At 50.5% G+C, this 18921-nt stretch overlaps 11 protein-coding genes across 11 annotated transcripts; 5 read left to right on the forward strand and 6 right to left on the reverse strand.

The window, feature by feature from the left end:
- The first annotated feature begins 354 nt into the window (after nt 1–354).
- BO94DRAFT_531934 (sialidase family protein) lies at nt 355–1574 on the forward strand. The gene has a single exon (XM_025611011.1). The coding sequence runs from the start codon at nt 440–442 to the stop codon at nt 1553–1555; it is 1116 nt and encodes a 371-aa protein (XP_025470710.1). The 5' UTR covers nt 355–439; the 3' UTR covers nt 1556–1574.
- Nucleotides 1575–2027: 453 nt separating this feature from the next.
- On the forward strand, nt 2028–3419 carry BO94DRAFT_621421 (NAD(P)-binding protein; the record flags this gene model as incomplete). The annotated part of the gene is made up of 3 exons (XM_025616997.1): nt 2028–2492; nt 2546–2874; nt 2930–3419. The coding sequence occupies 3 exons, from the start codon at nt 2028–2030 to the stop codon at nt 3051–3053; spliced, it is 918 nt and encodes a 305-aa protein (XP_025470711.1). The 3' UTR covers nt 3054–3419.
- Nucleotides 3230–4799, reverse strand: BO94DRAFT_553826 (CMGC protein kinase; the record flags this gene model as incomplete). The annotated part of the gene is made up of 5 exons (XM_025613678.1): nt 3230–3429; nt 3479–3656; nt 3763–4079; nt 4134–4480; nt 4537–4799. The coding sequence occupies 5 exons, from the start codon at nt 4797–4799 to the stop codon at nt 3230–3232; spliced, it is 1305 nt and encodes a 434-aa protein (XP_025470712.1).
- A 231-nt stretch (nt 4800–5030) lies between these two features.
- On the reverse strand, nt 5031–7247 carry BO94DRAFT_612638 (uncharacterized protein; the record flags this gene model as incomplete). The annotated part of the gene is made up of 4 exons (XM_025616684.1): nt 5031–5224; nt 5715–6250; nt 6315–6754; nt 6810–7247. 4 exons carry the CDS (start codon nt 7245–7247, stop codon nt 5031–5033), a joined length of 1608 nt encoding a protein of 535 aa, XP_025470713.1.
- A 1045-nt stretch (nt 7248–8292) lies between these two features.
- On the reverse strand, nt 8293–8848 carry BO94DRAFT_582369 (uncharacterized protein; the record flags this gene model as incomplete). Its single annotated transcript, XM_025615473.1, has 2 exons — nt 8293–8705; nt 8761–8848. The coding sequence occupies 2 exons, from the start codon at nt 8846–8848 to the stop codon at nt 8293–8295; spliced, it is 501 nt and encodes a 166-aa protein (XP_025470714.1).
- Nucleotides 8849–9002: 154 nt separating this feature from the next.
- BO94DRAFT_572499 (uncharacterized protein) lies at nt 9003–9745 on the reverse strand (the record flags this gene model as incomplete). The annotated part of the gene is made up of 1 exon (XM_025614925.1): nt 9003–9745. One exon carries the CDS (start codon nt 9743–9745, stop codon nt 9272–9274), a length of 474 nt encoding a protein of 157 aa, XP_025470715.1. The 3' UTR covers nt 9003–9271.
- A 376-nt stretch (nt 9746–10121) lies between these two features.
- BO94DRAFT_572500 (uncharacterized protein) lies at nt 10122–11166 on the reverse strand (the record flags this gene model as incomplete). The annotated part of the gene is made up of 2 exons (XM_025614926.1): nt 10122–11059; nt 11142–11166. The coding sequence occupies 2 exons, from the start codon at nt 11164–11166 to the stop codon at nt 10122–10124; spliced, it is 963 nt and encodes a 320-aa protein (XP_025470716.1).
- Nucleotides 11167–11675: 509 nt separating this feature from the next.
- Nucleotides 11676–13164, forward strand: BO94DRAFT_531939 (uncharacterized protein). Its single transcript, XM_025611012.1, has one exon. The coding sequence runs from the start codon at nt 11698–11700 to the stop codon at nt 13093–13095; it is 1398 nt and encodes a 465-aa protein (XP_025470717.1). The 5' UTR covers nt 11676–11697; the 3' UTR covers nt 13096–13164.
- A 685-nt stretch (nt 13165–13849) lies between these two features.
- Nucleotides 13850–15434, forward strand: BO94DRAFT_315554 (uncharacterized protein). The gene has a single exon (XM_025606852.1). It carries the CDS (start codon nt 14213–14215, stop codon nt 15170–15172), a length of 960 nt encoding a protein of 319 aa, XP_025470718.1. The 5' UTR covers nt 13850–14212; the 3' UTR covers nt 15173–15434.
- BO94DRAFT_563499 (glycoside hydrolase family 88/105 protein) lies at nt 15394–16710 on the reverse strand (the record flags this gene model as incomplete). The annotated part of the gene is made up of 3 exons (XM_025614363.1): nt 16110–16710; nt 15615–16074; nt 15394–15438 (listed from the first exon to the last, which is right to left on the reverse strand). Exons 1-3 carry the CDS (start codon nt 16703–16705, stop codon nt 15394–15396), a joined length of 1101 nt encoding a protein of 366 aa, XP_025470719.1. The 5' UTR covers nt 16706–16710.
- Nucleotides 16711–17075: 365 nt separating this feature from the next.
- Nucleotides 17076–18870, forward strand: BO94DRAFT_509959 (putative 2-ketogluconate transporter; the record flags this gene model as incomplete). The annotated part of the gene is made up of 5 exons (XM_025609717.1): nt 17076–17405; nt 17461–17738; nt 17787–18305; nt 18358–18569; nt 18621–18870. The coding sequence occupies 5 exons, from the start codon at nt 17076–17078 to the stop codon at nt 18863–18865; spliced, it is 1584 nt and encodes a 527-aa protein (XP_025470720.1). The 3' UTR covers nt 18866–18870.
- Between the last annotated feature and the right edge of the window lie 51 nt (nt 18871–18921).

The following is an 18921-nucleotide window of genomic DNA, read 5'->3' on the forward strand; positions in this document are numbered from 1 at the left end:
GTTTCCAGATATGTGAACCATTCGGTGCATTCCATCCTGGCCCTGCTCTTATCCTAATCATGGCTGATGAATATTAATGGGTAACATCAGCATACGACGTAACCCCTCACCAATCAACCCGCGTGGTTGCTATGTCACTCGGATCAGCCCTACCTCGTCCAGCCACACCAGATACATAGTTCCATCCCCACTCTTTAATGCCCATCACTGCCACCAAGAACCTAGCCAACTACCGAAATAGCAGCAGTCAGGCAACCGTGTTTCAGCCGGCTGATCCCGATGACGTCATCCCCAGCCACACTTTACTCCACTTCTCCTGAGTCTCGCCCTCCCATCCCATAAATAACCCCTACCCCGCCTTGTCATATCCAGGGTCCATCCCCACCAACCCTACCTCCATCTCTACCCTCCATCTCTGTACAGTGTATACATCACCACCATGCCCGGACATTTTGGCCAAAAGATCCTCAACTCCTTTGGTCTCGATCACCACCATGGCCAGCACCCCTACCAACAACCCCCTCCACCCAGCGAGGACAACCGCCTAACCGGCAACCGCATCATCCACCCGGACGAACGCCTCCTCTCCAACCACCCCTCAGGCACCTACCCGCGTCTCGCCCGTCTCAGCGACGGCCGAATCCTCGCCTCCTTCACGCGCTTCTACGGCGGCGGGGAACGCGCCCTCCTCGTCTCCATCAGCACCGACAACGGCCACACCTTCACCGACCACGGCGAAGTGACGCGCGGCCACGGCGACGTCGACAACATGTTCCTGCTGGAAGTCTCCCCCGGCACCGTCCTCGCCGCATTCCGCAACCACGACATCGGACCCTCGGGCCCCACGCACTTCCGCATCACCGTATGCCGATCCTTCGACAGCGGCCAAACATGGTCGTTTGCGTCCCAGGCCGCGGAGAAACCCGCCCCGATGGGAATCTGGGAACCGTTCATGAGAGTTGGGCGTCGACCGGGCGAAATCCAACTGACGTACTCGCAGGAGTTCGCGCATGATAATCAGTGTACGATGCTGGTGCGGTCGTATGATCAGGGAAGTACCTGGTCGGAACCGATATGTCTGCACGGGGCGGAAGATGCGCGTCGCGACGGGATGAATGGGATTGCGCGCACGTGGGATAATGGTCGGGAGGTGTTGGTTATGGTGTTTGAGACGACGAGTTATGGGACGTTTGATGTGGAGATGTTGCTTAGTTATGATGATGGGGAGAGTTGGGGGTGGAGGCAGACGGTGTATGTGCCGCCGAGGGGACATAATGCGGGGGCGCCGCAGATTGCGAGTCTAGGGGATGGGTCTCTGGCGGTGGTGTTTATGACGGATGAGGATTGTGGGGAGGTTAGTTGGACGGGGAATGCCTGTGTGAAGGTGGTGTTTGCGGGGATGCCGTGTGAGGGACGGGTGATGTGGACGAGGCCGACCACGGTGTGTGCGGAGATGAGTCATTGGCCGGGGGTTTTTGCGTTGGATGAGAGGAGGTTGTTGGCTTTGTATGAGTGTGGGGGGCCCAAGGGGAGGGTTATTTCTTTGGAGATGTAGATTCCCCCCCCCCCCGGGGATGGGGGGGGCGGTTGATGATATGGATGTTTTGGTGGATATTTAGGGTTGGATAGTAGTAACAACATAACATAACATGACATAAATGTGGGATTGAATGTCAAAAGCATCATTGGTGTATGTTTATATATGAAAGAACACTAAGGATCGGTGGTATATTTATCTCTACTAGATAGAATTGGATAGATAGATAGGTAGTACTTAGGCTCGAAGATAAGAGCCCGGACCACGGACTGCACACCCCCCGAGGGCAGCGGGCCCGGATAGGGCTCTTCCGGTCAGCACAGTGCACACCAACAATACAATCATTAAACTACTAACCACCTAGGCCTAGCTTGCATCCTTCCCCGAATCCCTCGAAAACATGACAAATCAAGTCTAAACATATAACCGCTTCTCTACCATACATCCCACCTTCCTTACACATTTCTCTTAACCAACCCAAACCCTAAACATGTCCTCCCAAACCACCTTCACCCACCGCACCACCATCATCACCGGCGCAAACACAGGCATCGGTCTCGCCACAGCCCGCCACCTCCTCCGTCTACAAAACGGTACGGGCACCCTAATCCTAGCGTGTCGAAACCCCACCTCTGCTGCTTCGGCCCGGGAGGCCCTCCTCGCGGAATTCCCCTCCACCAAGACAAATATCCGGATTGAACATCTCGATCTGTCTTCCTACGGTAGTGTACGGTCTTTCGCGAACGAGATTCGTAAAGAGGTGGATGTTCTGGACTTGCTTGTTTTGAATGCTGGGAGTGCGTTCTTCGCGGGGTTTGAAAGGGGGGTGGAGGGGCATGAAAGGACGGTGCAGAATATGTTTCTTTCGAATGTGTTATTACTCTTGGAGTTGTTGGGGTTGTTGGAGAGGAGTGCGGGGAGGGTGACGTGGGTGGGAAGTCGGAAGGCGTATGAGGTTATTGATATTCAACGAGGAGATCAGATGCTGAAGGATGTGGGATCGGGTAGGGCCGGGGGGATTTTGGGGTGTTGGATGAGGAAGAGAGGTATGATATGATGAAGCGGTATGGGGAGGTGAAGTTGCTATGTTTGGGGTTTTTTTATGAGTTGGGTAAGAGATTGGAGGATGGAAAGGTGGTCGTGAATATGGTTTGTCCGGGGGCGGTGCGGACAGGTCTGGCGAGGAATTTGCCTGTGTGGTATGTCCCGCTGGTTTGGGTGTATCAGAAACTGATGAGTAAGAGTGCGGAGGAGGCGGCGGGGTTGGTGGTGAATGCCGGGGTTGTGGTGGGGAGGGATAGTCATGGGGTGTTTTTTGGGGATGAGGAGGTTGAGAGGTGAGTTTGATTCTTTCTTTTCGTTGGGGGTGTGGTGGTGTGCTGATTGACATAGGATGCATCCGTTTTTTGAATCCGAGGAGGGGAAACGGTTTCGAGAGGGGGTTTGGGAGGAGACCATGGCGGAGATGAAGAGGGTGGTGGTCGTTCCGGAGTATCTTTTGGCGGGGTCTGGGTGATTGGAAGATCTATTGCATTTATGTTGGTTGATTGGGGGGCATAGGTTTGGATTGCTGGGCGGTGACTGTTTATATGTCTGTAGGGCTCAGTAGTGTGGGATTAGCCAAGCTAGTCCTGAACAAGGATACCATGCATTATGAGGATAGAATGCGCTTATCATTCACTAGGTATATCATTAAACACCACGTCGGATCGAATCATCACTCAGCCATGGATCCTCAATCAGTCCTTTTGCTGTCTTCCTGTCATCGGGAAGCCACTGAAGCATTTTTCTCGCAAACGACAGGAACTGATCCTTTTGCTCTCCATCCAGTGCTTTGACTGTATCCTCAATTTTCAATGTGTGTGGGATCAAGTGATTATGCATGAATTCCCCTAAGATCATTAGCGAAACTGTGGATAGGAGAAAAACCAGATTGTATACCATTCTCATCGAAGAACGGACCCCCAAACCAGTCTGACGCAGTCGAACAAAGCTTGCCCTCATCATTGTGAACAGCTGGAGCCCAGTTCCAGTTGAGACCGTCCCTTTCTCGACGCTTCAGCTCTGCAGGCGGTGGGCCAAGTAATGCGATCATCTCCGCGAGATGTGCAGCAGGGGACTATGTGCCCTGACTGGTGATACTGGAGAGTAGATCTCGATGCTCAAGCAAGTTCCACATCTGCGAGTGTTAGCAGAGAACTACATTTCACAGGGGTCTCACTAACAAGGAGCCCCAGGTTCCATATATCAGCACTATATGTCCAGCCAGCACCGAGGATGACTTCCGGGGCCCGGTATTCATCAGGTTGAATTGGATGTCTATTCAGCACCGAGGAAGTTCCTTGGTGGTGTGCGAGCCCAAAGTCAGTGATTTTGGGCAGTATGTAAAAAGACCTCAGAGGTCCAAAGTCATTGTGGGACAAGTATATGGTGCGCCTATTCTTGACTTTTCGTGGCATTGGATTGGACGGCTGAGCCTGCACGAAATCCTGCAGTACGCTAGAATTCTCAAATGTTACTAGCATATTATCTACTTTCAAATCTACGGACAGTCAGTAAGGTAGACCGCAGTCGGGGTGTTAAGAGCGAGACTTGCCTGTATGAATAACATTACATTCCGAGTGTAGATAATCTAAACCCTTCAGAAGAAGCTTTACGTAACCCTTGAGGAGGCCCAGAGGAAGACGCTGGTTTCGGCAGCGGTTTTGGAACAGGCCCAGTGGCTCTCGCATCGGCTCATAAGCTAAGAAGATATGCGTACCATGTGCGCTTTGTTCCTCGAATCTCTCCGTCCAGGTTCGGACGTAGTTGCAACCATCGTGATGAGGATTGGCATGGGCAATATGGTCCTCAATCCGGGCCTCATGCGATGCCGCCTCTTTGTCTTTGAAGTCGCAATTCCCGACCTTCAAGGTCAAATAACGTTCGGATTGAAACCTCCAGCTATGTCGCGACGGGATTAGTGGAAGTAACAGGAACACATGGCCGCCGCCACTTACCGATGAAGATCACGGACAAGCCAGACCGTGGAGCCGCTCCCCCAACCTAGCTTGGATAATGCTTCGAATCGTTGATTGAAGACGTAGCCCGGTTCTACGGGGAAATACGACCTTGGGTCATAGCCAGGGATGACTTCTTCTTCGATGGGAGTGTCGGACGGGAGTTCCAAGCTCACCCCTCGAAAGGTTGTGCGAGGCTTGTACAGAAGAGAAAATGTGCGGAGCTGTGGTCGAAAAGGAAGTTTGGCCATACTCCCTGGCATGGTGTTGTTGGTGGGCAAGGGACATGCAGTCAGTAGATCAATCATGGGCATCGGCATTTCTATTCATCCCCTCCGAAGCAAATCCGCATGCCTTATCCCTCAGGCAGCAACATCCTTCTTCATCTCCAACTCATCTATTGCAGTATCTCCACAGAAGTCCACCGAGCGAGAAACCGATCACATCACTCCACAAGTCCTGCGCCATAAGCCCTTCTACCACTATTTTTTCCTTCAAGCCTTGGCCTCATATCCCGAAGATGACAGCTGCTTCATCGTCGCGGCATCCGTCAGGCCTTGTGTGACAGCAGCCCGGTCCTCGCGCTTGCGCTGCTCCTCGGCCAGCTTGGCTGCTGCGATCCCCGCGGCCGCCTTCTTTTGCGTGTCGTCTTCTCGAGGCATGGTTTGATCCGTGTCTCTGTCAACCACTCTGGTGCAACACCGGATGTATGTTTCCCACCTTCAGAGATGGAACGTTTACACACGGCTCGGTGAGTGAATATTTTGATGGGGATGATATTTCTAAACAGATCAAATTGCTTCTGATTAAATTGCTTCTGATCAGAAATGTCAACGAATCCTTACAAGAGGTATCGGTCAGAGTGCTACAGCAAGGTCCGCGCAACATGTTGAGGGGCAGGGCCGGAGCCTTATGGGAAGCGCTAGGTTCTTCTGCATCGGAAAAAGAGGAACAGGATTGGCCAGATACCCCTGGCCAGGCTTTACCCCGCAAGAGACGTGGTTTGCTACGATTCGATATCATGTCTGGCACTGCTAGACCGATTATTACCCTCAAATCCATGTGCTGCTGTTGTCCGGTCACCATGCACTCATGCCTCTGACTCGTTAGCTTTCCCAAGATTGTCTGCACTGAAATCGGCGGCCCCCTCGAATCGCTGTCCCAGCTTCTTCTCATACTCCTCCTTGTCTCTGAGCTTCTCGCAATGACTGCCTCCACATCGGCAGCCCAATAGTCCGATACAATCCGTGAAAAGTGCGAACCAACACTGGTATTAGATGCGAATATGGGATGAATGTGCTGTTCAAAGAGGTTATATAACCCCTTTGGGCTGTCCAAGGCCTGAAAGTACCAGAAGTTTCCAATCTGCCAACCCCTTCTCATGAGATTGGTCCGGTACGAATGGTCGTCGTTGATTGGGGGGACTAATTTCTCTTCTTCCTCGAAAACCTCCACAAACTCATGTGCCCGGGCAAATTCTTCCAGATGTTCGTCTGTTAGATCGTCCACAGAACGACCGGTCAACCAATACGGAGGTCGTAGGGTTTCCGCCGGGAGGGAACATGCCCATTCCAGGTCAATCACACATTTGATATTCCAGTCGGTGTCCACGAAGATATTACTGGGATGAAGATCCGTCAGTCTGTAGAAGAATGGGCCTTCCCGAAACTCTCGGTTACTGAAGTGCGGTAAAAGCGCCCGCATGATGGTCAGCCTGGCCATCCTCATGATCCATCAAGGAGTTTGGTTGATAACGGATGCGACTGTCGTGACAGGACAAGCTATCCAGATAGTATGCATCGGCGGTCGCATAAGTCAACCTTCGATTGATATTCGTAGGGATCCCGCCATTTTCCAGCTGATGCAGTCGAAGACCTAAAGGTCGGTTGGACAGCTGCAAAACCCCGTGCGAATCCATTGTCCAGGATCCGATCCGGGGCAGAGGTGTCTGACTCATTGAAAGCATGATCCGAGAGAGACCCCGGAAGAGATTCTTTCTTTTCTCTTGATGATGGCGATCTCGATCCCATGTCTCGGACAGCATTTGAAGATCAGGCCCACCAACATAGTCCATGACCAAGTAACCATTCTCCAGCATGGTCGAACGGCGATGATCAACATAGCGACAGGACAGCGGGCGACCCAGAAGCCATGATATACACCGCTTGAGCGACCAGAGGAACCTCTTTCCCAGAGGGACATTCTCCGGTACTGAAAACTGATGCATATTAATAGGTGGTTCGTTCAAAGCCTAATCAAAGGATCATGCATACACTCTGACCCCGTACCAGTCCAAACCCCCATAATCGAGGAATCGGAATCTCCGGGCAATGCTCCCGCATCCAAATGAAAGTTGCCGCTTCGCAACGAAGTTTTTCATCCACGTTGCCTGGATTCTTGATCTCGCCTACTTTGTACGGCAGGGGAAATCGAACGACGGCCCGGGGCCGAGTTTCGTCGCTGACATAGATTGGAATGCAGACGTTGAAGCTGCCATGTATCCATTCATTGACGGCTCCAAGCCGGCAGGAACGCAGCCCGAGATGCCCAGCTGCAATCTTTTCAATATCGGTGCGGCGACTGTAAAGGGAGACGAAAAAGTCGATCCGTTGCTCGGGGTAGTCGAGATCCAGGAGCATGTCTTCTTCTTCTTCCAGGGCTGACTCTAAAGTCGTGGTACCCCGAAGGAGGGGCAGAGAGGGACGCGACATGACGGGATCGCGCAACCCGAATTCACAGGACTTTTCTATCCGAAAAGCATGACCGAGGTATGGGGCCTTTTGATCTGGATGATACAGTTGATACCGTTGATTGAAGTTGATTGCTCAAGCTGAGTGCGTCCAGCCTCCTGATTATCCCCCTCACCGCCTGCAGGGGGTTGCTGTGTTCTGATTGGTCATTTATAGGTAGAAAGCAATGGAGTAGACAAAAACTTGTTTATCAACATCAAATAATGCCAATGATACTACCAGGTAATGAAAGAGATACATCCTGCCTAGTTACTAGTAAAGTAGTTAGAGTTTACTGACAAAGAACTCATGGGATCCTACGGATGATCCATTATGCTGATGTCTACAACAGACATGAGTACTTAATTAAGTATACATTGATCATTTTAGAACCAGGACTTTTATTATAAATGCTTGGTCGAATTTGCTGGGTGTAATTACTGCATTTTCATATAGGATCAGATCGGACTGATTACAATCATAGTTGTTATTAATATCAATTCGCCGTGTGTGCTCCCAAGGCAGATGTCTCATGAGAACTCCTAAGCAACCCAGCAATAGATCAAAGTTGTTTGCCACAAAACAAGCAGGCAAGCAAGTACCCTGCAGTAATGTAGAAACCGTTCTATGCCCAAATTAGTCCATCGATTATGTAGTTTAATTGCGAGAATGAAGAAACATACTTGTCTGAACTCTTGCATGCGAATCGGTGATCGAAGACTCTAAGAATGGTAGATAGGGCCTGCTTTTTTTCAGAAGACCTGAAGTAGATTCCAGCCTTGCAACGATCAAGAATGTTCCAGTTGGTCAGCAAATGTCACAGTGTATCTCCTGATGCCAGCATCGGAGAGACATCCCAAGCCAAGTACATGATCCCAAGCTGCCTCACGAGACAAAAAGTTCATCAGATATGCTCAAGATATCGATACTGTCGGCAAAGTTTCCAATTCTTGTTTCGGGACGAGTTCTCGTATATCAGCCCGAAGCAGAAAGTCTCTGGTGGGATGATAGCTCGTCTTAATGCTAGTCAAGTACTAGACCCATTCTGACTGGCATGCCGACGTCTGCGTCTCCTGCGCGAACCATGGGAGCTCTGACTCGACGTCCACGAATACACCGAGAAGAAATCACTGCCCGTGTACGACCCGCTCTGCGACGCAGCGCTATGTCGACCACTCCTGCGACGATGCGAATGGCGTCTTGGATCTGTCTCTCCAGCAGAAGCTACCGTGGAAGCCCGATCCAAATCATCAGCTTCTTCATAGATATACTCCTCCCCACTGAGTTCATACTCCTCCGCTGGCATCCCACGCTGCTGCTCCGACTGTTCCTTAGTTTTATCCTCTCCATTCCCCTCCTTCCCCACCGACTCATCCTTCTTCTCAGCATCAATCCCCAACACCCTCGGCACATCCTCTTTCCCAGACCCAAACCCAAACCCTACCACCACAACCATTAGCAAACCACCCTCTCTCCTCCCCCGAGGAATACTCACATTGTTCCCAAAACCCTTTCTGCGGGACATACAACCCCACATTCCCCACTTCCCCCTCCTTCACCCCCGGCAAATACATCCTCACCATGGGACTCCCATTCAACACATCACAATAAATATCCCAAGGCCCAATATCCTCCGGAAACTTTAACGCCGTGGCCACCGTAATAGAATAATACGCCGGAATCAACACCCTAAAATGCGGCCTCCCCATCCCCATCCCCCTTTCCCCCCCTCTGCACCCTCCTCATAGCCTGCATATAAACCACCACCGCATCCAAACTCTGAAACAACCCAATAAACCTCTCCCCCAACACCCCCCTCTTCAAAATCAACTCCTCAAACCCATGTCTCCAGATCGTATCCGGATGATACACCAAATACCACGTATCCTCACTCTCGGACTTGATTTTATGCGAGAGCATGTTGTAAACGAGGGTGGGGAATTCCGAGGCCACGCGGAGGGCGTTATCGCTAGCTAACGTCGTGTTGAGGGTCTCCAGGTGCGTGTTTATTTGGCGCAGTTGGGAGGTGGTTTCGATGGCTTGGTAGATGGCGATGGCGGCGGCGGCGGGGGGAGGGTGGAGGCTAGGCTGAGGGCGTAGCTGGTATAGAGGGGGTGGTCGCCGTGAGAGTTTTGGGCGATGAGGGTGCTGGAGAGGAGGGAGTGCCCGATTTCGGTGAGTTCGTCGAGCGTGTTGAGGAGGTGGGTTAGGGTTTTGAAGATCATTTTTGTAGATTTTTTGTTGGTGTGGTGTGGTGTGGTGGTTTGGAGTTGGTGGAAATGGGTGGGAGGGGGTGAGGGTGTTGGTTTGAGGTTAGGACATGTCTTTAGATGTTTGTCTGTTGTTGGAGGTAAGAGGTGGGAGTTGGAGATGTGAAGCTGTCCACGTCTTGATGGTGGTGGGGCTGGGCGGGGCGAATAGGATCGGGGATCCGGGATAGACAACACATCGGGGTTGGAGGTATTCACCAATAGCTGCATCGCCTCACTTTGGGTAGCAGGCCAATTATATCAGATTTGATTTGTTGAATGAATGATGGAAGATACTAATGATTTTGTGGATTACTGCTGTGTAGAGTAAGCTCCATACAGTGTTGATGCAGGGTGATGGTTTACAGGTTTATAGTTTATCTAATTGGGTTACACTTCCTCTATTCTATACTTAGTATCATTATGATCTTGGCCATGTTGGATACAACTAATACTCAGAATAAATGAACCAGGTACCCTTCGAGGTCATGTTTAATGCAACACAATATGCTTGGAATTTACTGACATCACTATGGAATATACTAGCAATAAACATAATCACAACTCAGCTCAAATGCAAACGGCACTTGCCAACTGTTGGTTGTATCTAAGTCATATCAAAGAGCTCATTATTGGCTTTCTCATCCCAAAGATCCGATTCCTCGTCTGTACCAAAGAGCTCTCTGTTTTCTTCCTCGTTCCAAAGATCCTCCCCCTGCTCCACCGTACCAAATATTTCCACATCAGTCATTTCGTTCCAAGTCTCATCCTCCGACGGTGGCTCCTGTGATGACTCGACTTCATCATCTGCCTCATACATTTCCTCGGTTGTATAGCCATAGTTCGTGTCTGTTCCCACATCTGTCTCATCCCTCACAGATTCTGCCCCAGAAACCCCACTGTCTGGCGACTTGACTACAGGCCGGCCTTCGTTTGCCGGGTGCAACTTGCAAGTACACCATTCCAGCTCTTGAGCCTTTTTCGGCTGCACGTTCCTTTGTTTCTGATGGTACATTTTCCCAGAGAGAAGCTTCCATGCATGGAGAAGGTCATACGGGTCTAGTTCAGTGACCGTGCCTGTGTCAGTAACCCTGGACCGGGGAAAGAGGTCTCGCTTTCCCTTGACGAGCTGGTAAATATACCAGAGGGTACCTAGTGATACAATGTTGGTACGGTTCACCAAATTCTCCGAAGTCTTTTCCACTCTGGCGGGATATATGTTATTGAGAAGTGGCTTGAACTGGGGATCCTGGTAGTGTTTGAACAAGTCAATGCCATGAATATTAGGTGGTCGCGCGAGGTTGAATAGCTTTTTCAAATAGGCGCGATACTTCAACCACTTATCAAACTGGGGCTTGGTGACTGGATCCTCATGATAGAGCGCGTATACGTCGGTGGTCCACTTCAAACCCAGACAACTGGCCAAGAAAGCATCGCTCTTTTGGATATTCAGAACGCATCTGTTGGTGTAGCCAATGCCCGGGTAGTTGTGTTGGTTGCAAACTTCTGTTCTGTCGGATGGAGCTTCCTGGTCTCTAGGGTTGTCTAATGACCAAGTTAGTATGTATCCACCCTAGCATTGAGACAGCTATAAAAACCCTTAAATGAAAAGTAGGGTCAAACTTACCACTTGGCTCAGCGTTTGGTGGCATGTTAATATTTATGTCTTGAGAAGGCAATAGACACAGTATCAAGAAAGGTCAAAGTCTGTTCAAGTTTCTCACCGTTGCATTGAATGAGAGAAATAAGCGTCGGGTATCTATGGGCAAAGAGAAAAGAGGAGGAATACAACAAGCAGAAGGAATCTGTCAGAGGAAGATGACGAGGAAGATGACGATGAACGGGTGAATCGCCTCATCAGTAGGTTCACTTCAGCTGGAACCGGAGTATGTATGGTGAATATCGCTCTGTTCCATTTCCTGCCAATAGCAAGTCTGTGTAACATTATCATGATCGGCAGTTGACTATCTATCAATCTGCTTCATCCGTGGATACAATGAGCTAATGTCCATAACGTTGACTATAAATCCCGAGTGAATTGAGTGTTTTATGTATCGGCGATGCAAAGGACGGAGATCCATGTCGATCACCTGACTGCGTGCAGATCAGCAAGAGCACAGCAGCACAGCACTTTCCCGCAACTGACAACTGCAGTGATTGATGATCCTAAGTTATTCATCACGATGCATCCCACCACTAAGCCAATCATGGCAGAAAAGCGCATGAGGTACGATGAGGTCGCGTGGAAGAAAAGTGACGAAACATTTGCAGCCTGGAGGAAAAGGCTGTTCAATGAAAAGGTCTTTCGAGACATTGGCGCGCTGATTATCAGGCACCGTGGAGGACCGGCCGAGGAGCTGTTCCCTCCAAGAAAAGGATCATTCAATGTCATTCTCCGAATGAAATTCCTCGATGGTGGATCAGCAGTCATCCGCTTCCCGGCTGCGGGCTTTTCGATGTTTCCAGAGGAGAAGTTGCTCAGAGAGGTCTCTGTGATGCGATTCATCGAATACAACACATCAATTCGGGTTCCGCATGTTCTGTATCATGGAAAGTCTGAGGAAATCCCGGCCGGACTGGGGCCGTTTATCATTATGGAATATTTGGAAAACGACTCCGATATCATCGATGCCCTAAACATTCCAGGTCGCGCGGATGAGGACCGACCTATCCTGGATCCTAATATCTCCGACGAAAGGCTCAGGTTCGCTTACAGTCAAATGGCAGAGATTTTGCTTCAGCTGGGCAGGCCTTCTTTCAGCAAGATTGGCTGCTTAACAAGCAATGGAGATGAGGACTTTGAGGAATGGGACGTCACACACCGTCCTCTGACCATCAACATGAACGAGCTCGTCCAGCTTGGTTGTGTTCCCGAGCATCTCCTCCCACAGCAACCATTCGAAACCGCGTCTTCCTATTTTCTGGCGCTTGCAGAGCTACATATGACCCATCTCTCCTCGCAGCGTAACGACGCGTTTGACTCTGAAGAGGAATGCAGGACCAAATATATTGCAAGATGCTTATTCCGGAAACTTGCACGAGAGAATCGACTTTGTTCACATGACAATGGTCCCTTCAAGCTTTTCTGTGATGATCTGCGCCCTGCCAATGTTCTCGCGAACTCAGAGTACAACTACGCCGTTGTTGGGGCGATTGACTGGGAGTTTACCTATGCTGCTCCAACTGAATTTGTGCACAGTCCTCCGTCATGGCTGCTGCTCGAGCGTCCAGAATACTGGGAAGCTGGTCTGAATGACTGGACACGAGCTTACCAAGAACGCCTACCAGTATTTCTAGAAGAGCTCCAGGTGCGGGAAGATGTGGCTATCCAGCGGGGAATCATGTCCGAGAAAGATCGACTGTCTCAGCACATGAAAACGAGCTGGGAGAGTGGTGATTTCTGGGTCAGCTATGCAGCGAGGAGGAGCTGGGCTTTTGACATGATCTACTGGGCGAGAATTGATCGTCGATTCTTTGGAACAGGCGATTTACAGGACCGCCTAAGCCTGTTGACTCGGGAAGAAAGACAGGAGATGGAAGGGTTTGTGCAGAGAAAGATGGCGGAGAATGTTGGTCTTTAATTGTTCACATCGAGCTTCATCACCATCCTTACACTATCATGTCCCACTAGCAAACCATAACCTTGTGTTATTTATGAACCGTCAAGTTACCATTTGGTCGTACCAGCCTAGCATGTTCATGTAGCTTAATCTGCATATATTCTCCACTCAATCACAAACAAATTAAGCATCATCTCATCCACGCCCTAACTCTCCCAAAATAATCCACCCCAAACACAACCCCACATTAAAGACGACATAAACCCAAAGCAGCCCAAAATTCCTCCACCGCTGATCATAGAAAATATCCATGCCTTGAAAAAATTGATCCGCCGAGGAGAGTGTACAATACTTGCATAGGGAATCTCTTTTAACTCTGCCCATCGATAGAGAAGGTCATTTGACGGGAATATCCTCGGAACGGTATTTACCCGGAGCATGTTATTAAAACCCCCTTTTACGTACAGCTAGTACTATATAGGTGTAGTGACTCCGGTGTCATTAGATCACGCTGTGGATATCAAAAGAACAACTTCTCCGGCTTGAGAGCCCTCTCAATGATACCAGTCATCTCTGCATTCCGAAAAGACCAACAAAAGTGTCATTGTATCTAGATTCGTACGTACCCAATTTCCCCATGTATACTGTCTATACCATTTCAAGCTAGCGTGCGGTATCAGTAACATCCCGGGAGGTCGGGCTAATATCTTCTCCGCATGTGCATCCCTCCGACAGCAGGGATGACCAGCTTCATCTACGATCATTCCGTCCCTTAACTCGATACAGCCCTTAGCCCATAGGAGTACGCAACAAACTACAAAACTCGCTGACATGCCATCCGATCAAAAGCCTCGTGTATTCGGGTATGCAGCATCCGATATCGACGCCCTGTGTCGGACTGCAAGCAGTCTGCGACAGGACATTGCATGCACCTGTAACCTCAATCAACACCCCGCAAGTGGGTGCTTCAACTGGGCCGTCTTTCTCACCTTTGAAGATGGCGTCCAATGGGTTATGCGGTCCCCACACACCGGCTATGCTGCGATACCAATGGAACTCATTGCAAAAATGTTGGAAAGTGAAGCGGCCACTTTAAAGAAGCTTTACCCCAAACGACATCGGGATCCCATTCATCTTGATGAGCAAAGCGCCTGGCTGGCAACTAGCACAAGCCTGGAAAGAACCAGGGTTTGGAAAGCCTGAGCTGGCGGCACATCTAAAAGCCAAAGTCGTTCGTCAGCTGGGAGCCATGACCTACAAACTCTCCCAATTACGCTTCGCTCAAATAGGATCGCTCTTGGAACGGGATGGAGTTTTCCGAGTGGGTGAATGTCTCTCGTGCGGCCACATCCTGCACGATCGGCACTCTCTTGAAGATGTCACGCGAGGACCATTTACCACGGAGACGCCGTTCTTCGACAGCCTCATCGCGGCGTTGAAAGAACATGCCGAAGTCCTACCACTGTCTCCCCACTGTTTCGTCGCCCCAATCCCTAGCCGTGGGGATTATGAGTCGATTGAGCAGTACCATAAGGCACGCAATCTGTGGAATGACTTTGTCACTATTGGAAACAAGATTGATTCATCCGACAATAGGCTCGACTATATTGTGGTTGCAGATGCCCTCAGAAATCTCATCTCAGTATGGCGATCACAATTGCCAAAGACTGATACGCAGTCTTTTCCGCTATGTCATGCTGACCTGAGCATCAATAATATCTATGTTGACGACGATTACAACATTACATGCATCATTGACTGGGGATTCTCCTCAACTGTCCCGGAAGCTATGATGTTGATTCCCCCAGGTCTGCCACAGTCTCGTGATGAGCTAAATGAATCTCTTGTTGCTGCTTTCAGGAACGGGTTCGTTTCTGCCGTCTCCAAAAGCACGAATCTAGAACGGAGCGAGATTCGTGATAATGCAGCCAGCATCCTACAGCAGAGATGCTCCTGGTTGTTAACGCGGCTTCTCAATTTTGACTCTCTCAATGACTACAGCCTCTTTGCAGCAGCGTGGAAACATACATACGGCCACGAGGGAGATATCAGAGCAAAGATCGTCGCCTCACTATGTACAGTTGTACAGCGAAATTAAAATAGACGACGAGCCGTTAGAGAAGACCAAAAAGGCAGAGCGTGGTTACTTTCGAGATAGGATATTCAAAGAAACCATCGCAAGAAAGTTGACGTTGGTATCACAGTGGAAGATCCAATACACGTCATCCCATCAGGGTCTGCGAAAAGAGGGCGAGCTGTTTGTCACTGATTCCAGGCTATGGAAATGGATCTTGGAATTTATGCAACAGTGGGAGGAGATTACTGATACGAGGTTTCTATAGCAACATTTGCCTTGACCACACACTGAATATCATAGTTCTATGCCTAATAGCTTGCTCGGATTATCATCCAGTCTCTAGGAATGCTCATAGCAGAAACTAACCATACAAGCAACCACCTTCTATCACAAACCATCACTTTTCACAGCTTCCTCAAAAACAAACCAACCGCTCATCCCATACCATAAATCCACCCATCACCCTACAAACACCCCTCAACCACTCCCCCAACGCCATAATAGCCATCGCCTGCCCATACGGCATGGCCGTCAACGGAATCCTCTTATAAAAATCCAAACAATCACCCATCCCCGTCCCAAAACTCGTCTGCTGCAACTCCCCCGTCTCATCCACCGCCCCCAACACAGCCCGAATAGCCTTCTCCGCCACCCCCCGATACCTCACAGGCAGATACCTCTTCCTCACAGCCTTCAGAATCCCATACGCGAACCCCGCCGTCGCCGACGCCTCAACATACGAATCCGGATGATCCAGCAAAGTATGCCAAAACCCATCATCCTCCTGCACCCTCTGCAGGGCCTCACACTGTGCCTCCAACGTATCCAGCAAATGCACCCGAATCGGATCCCCCTCCTTCAACTCCAACAACTCCACAAACTCCGGAATCACCATCGTCACCCAACTATTCCCTCTCGCCCACCTCGCCCCGCAAAATTATGCCCTCCATCCTCAAACGTCCACCCATGAAACCACAACCCCGTCTTCGTATCAAACAAATACTGAATATGCAACAATACCTGCCGCTTCGCCTCGGCAATATACTCGGGCCGATTCAACAACTTCCCGATCTTGGCCAGCGGCATCACAGTCATCATCAACGTATCATCCCACAGCTGTTGGTAGTTCTCCGTCACGTACGTGACATGTTGCATCCCGCCGTATTTCGTCCGCGGGAGCTCGTACATGGCCCATTCGGCCCAGGCATCCAGCCAGGGGAGATATGTCACGTTGCCGGTTTTCTCGTACACGTAGGCCAGGGTTAGGAAGACCGCCATGGTGTTGATGTTCTTGGTGGTGCCGCCCTCGGCGAAGCGAGCGGCGAACCAGTCCTCGATGATTTGGAGTAGATGTGAGGATCCAGTCATCTCGTAGTATTTCCAGATGCCGTAGAGGCCGATTCCGTGGGTCCATTCCCAGCCATCCCAGGATTTGGTGTCGATGATGCGGCCGTCCGAGAGAGGGAGGAGGAATGTACCCGTGGTGTCTTTGATGTTGATTAGGTTGGTGATGAGGAGGTTGATTTTGGAGTGGATGGGGGTGGGGGAGGGCATTTTGTTCGATATTTGTGGTGTTGTGATTGCTGTGGTGGTGCGTGGTGTGGTGATATACAGACGATGCGGGGAGGGTCTCGGGGTAGTTTCACCCGAGCCACCACGCCAATAGTCTGGGCATCTCGTCTATGCCCATCCCATCAATTAAGCGAGCCAGCTCGGGCCCATTTCCCCCGCGCTCAGGCGGGCCCTGCCGCCCCCGGATTCCACCCCAGATACAGACCGGGGTAGCATCTTATCTTTCTCATCGACTGCATGTCTCTCATTGGAGTGAAAATGCGGCTGCCGAGGAGCCGCGGGCTCGTCCCAGGACAGATAAAAGGGGGTTTCTGCCCGGTGTTGACTCACTCAGCAGACATCCACCATGTCGATGGAGAATATTTCCTCGGTGCCTGTGGGCGGGACTACTGCCGTGGATGATAAACCCACTCAGGATCTCGCTCATGTGGAGCGGGTCTTGTCGTCTGCTGATAAGCTCAAGGGTGAAGATGTCCGGGTCGATACCGAGGTGTTGGAGTATGCTGCTCGCGGGCAGATCGAGGTCGACGATGAGGATAGTCGTCGTCTGCGTCGGATGATTGATCGACGGGTGTTGGTGATCATGATCGTGACGTATTTCTTGCAGGCTTTGGATAAGGGCACCATGTCGTTTGCGTCGATTATGGGGATTAAGACGGATACTAATCTGAAGGGACAGGAGGTATCCACCTATCTCTATTCCTTTCTCCAATTATGAATATAGCTGATATTTGCAGTACTCCTGGCTCACAACATGTATCTACATCGCCGTCCTGGTAGTCGAATACCCCACCAACTGGATTATCCAGCGTGTTCGCATCGCCAAATACCTCGGCTTCAACATCGTCTGCTGGGGAACCATCCTGGCGCTACACGCAGCATGTCACAACTTTGCTGGTCTAGTCACCGTACGCACTCTACTAGGTATCTTCGAAGCAGCCTGCCAACCCTCATTTGTGGTCCTCTCCGGCATGTGGTACAAACGTGAAGAACAAGCCTCCACCGTAACCTACTGGTACCCTCCCCCCCCAATACCAATAATTCCCCACTAAGGTAGAACCAGGTACATGATGAACGGCGGACAACAAATCGTCGGCGGCCTCCTCGCCTACTGCTTCAGTCTGATCCCCTCCCACCGTGCCCTAAAATCCTGGCAAGCCCTCTTCCTCACCTACGGCTGCATCTCCGTCCTCTGGGGCTTATTCGTAATCTACTGGATGCCCGACTCCCCCATGCGCGCCAAATGCTTCACCGAATCCGACAAACACAAAATGGTGGAGCGCGTCCGAGCGAACCAAACCGGTCTGCAGAATAAAACCTTCCGAGCGTATCAAATGTGGGAGGCGTTTCGCGATCCACAAATGTGGTGTTACTGCGCCATTCAGGTGTTCACCACCCTGCCGACGAGTGGGCTGGGCGCGTTCGCCAATATTATTATCAGTGGGTTTGATTTCACCGAGTTGCAGACGCAGTTGTTGGCGATGGTGTTGGGAGTGTATATCATTGGGGTGTTGTTGGCCAGTGCGTGGTTGGTGAAACAGTATGAGCAGAATTTGTTGGTTATGTTGGGGTTTATTATTCCGTGAGTCATTCTTTCTTATACCTGTTGGGGATTGGGAATGCTGATGGTGTAGGTCGTTTGTTGGGACTATCGTCCTCATGACGGTGGAAAATACCAGTCTGAGCACCAAGGTCGGGTTGCTGATTAGTTACTATATCACGTTGTCGTTCTGGTCGGCTCAGAATCTGGGGTTGTCGATGGTGACGAGGAATATTGCGGGGGCGACGAAGAAATCGACTGTCGTGGCGGCGACGTTTGTGTCGTGGGCGGTGGGGAATGCAATCGGTATGCCCTTACCCTTATTTATGCCAGTGTTGATGCTGATGGATGATGCAGGCCCCCAAGTCTTCCTCGATCGTGACGCCCCCCGGTACTTCATCGCCTTTGGGGTCCATCTAGGCTGTTACTCGGCCATGACTCTCTCGGTGATCTTCCTCCGGTTCTATCTCATCCGGGAGAACAAGCGGAAAGATCGAGCAATGGCCGAGATGGGAATTGCCCTAGAGGGCGAGGATCATCTGGCCCGGGCATTTGAGGATCGGACAGATCGAGAGAATGTGTATTTTCGGTATATTTACTAGCTTACCTACTACCTATACCTGCCCAATGGATGAATTACACTTTGTTCAAGTTGATA

This window comes from Aspergillus sclerotioniger (assembly GCF_003184525.1).
Source record: "Aspergillus sclerotioniger CBS 115572 chromosome Unknown BO94scaffold_5, whole genome shotgun sequence".
Lineage (NCBI taxonomy): Eukaryota > Fungi > Ascomycota > Eurotiomycetes > Eurotiales > Aspergillaceae > Aspergillus > Aspergillus sclerotioniger.

Coding starts and splice junctions, on each gene's coding strand:
- BO94DRAFT_315554 (XM_025606852.1), top strand. CDS start 14,213: ATGAGCAAAGCGCCTGGCTGGCAACTAGCACAAGCCTGGAAAGAACCA.
- BO94DRAFT_531934 (XM_025611011.1), top strand. CDS start 440: ATGCCCGGACATTTTGGCCAAAAGATCCTCAACTCCTTTGGTCTCGAT.
- BO94DRAFT_531939 (XM_025611012.1), top strand. CDS start 11,698: ATGCATCCCACCACTAAGCCAATCATGGCAGAAAAGCGCATGAGGTAC.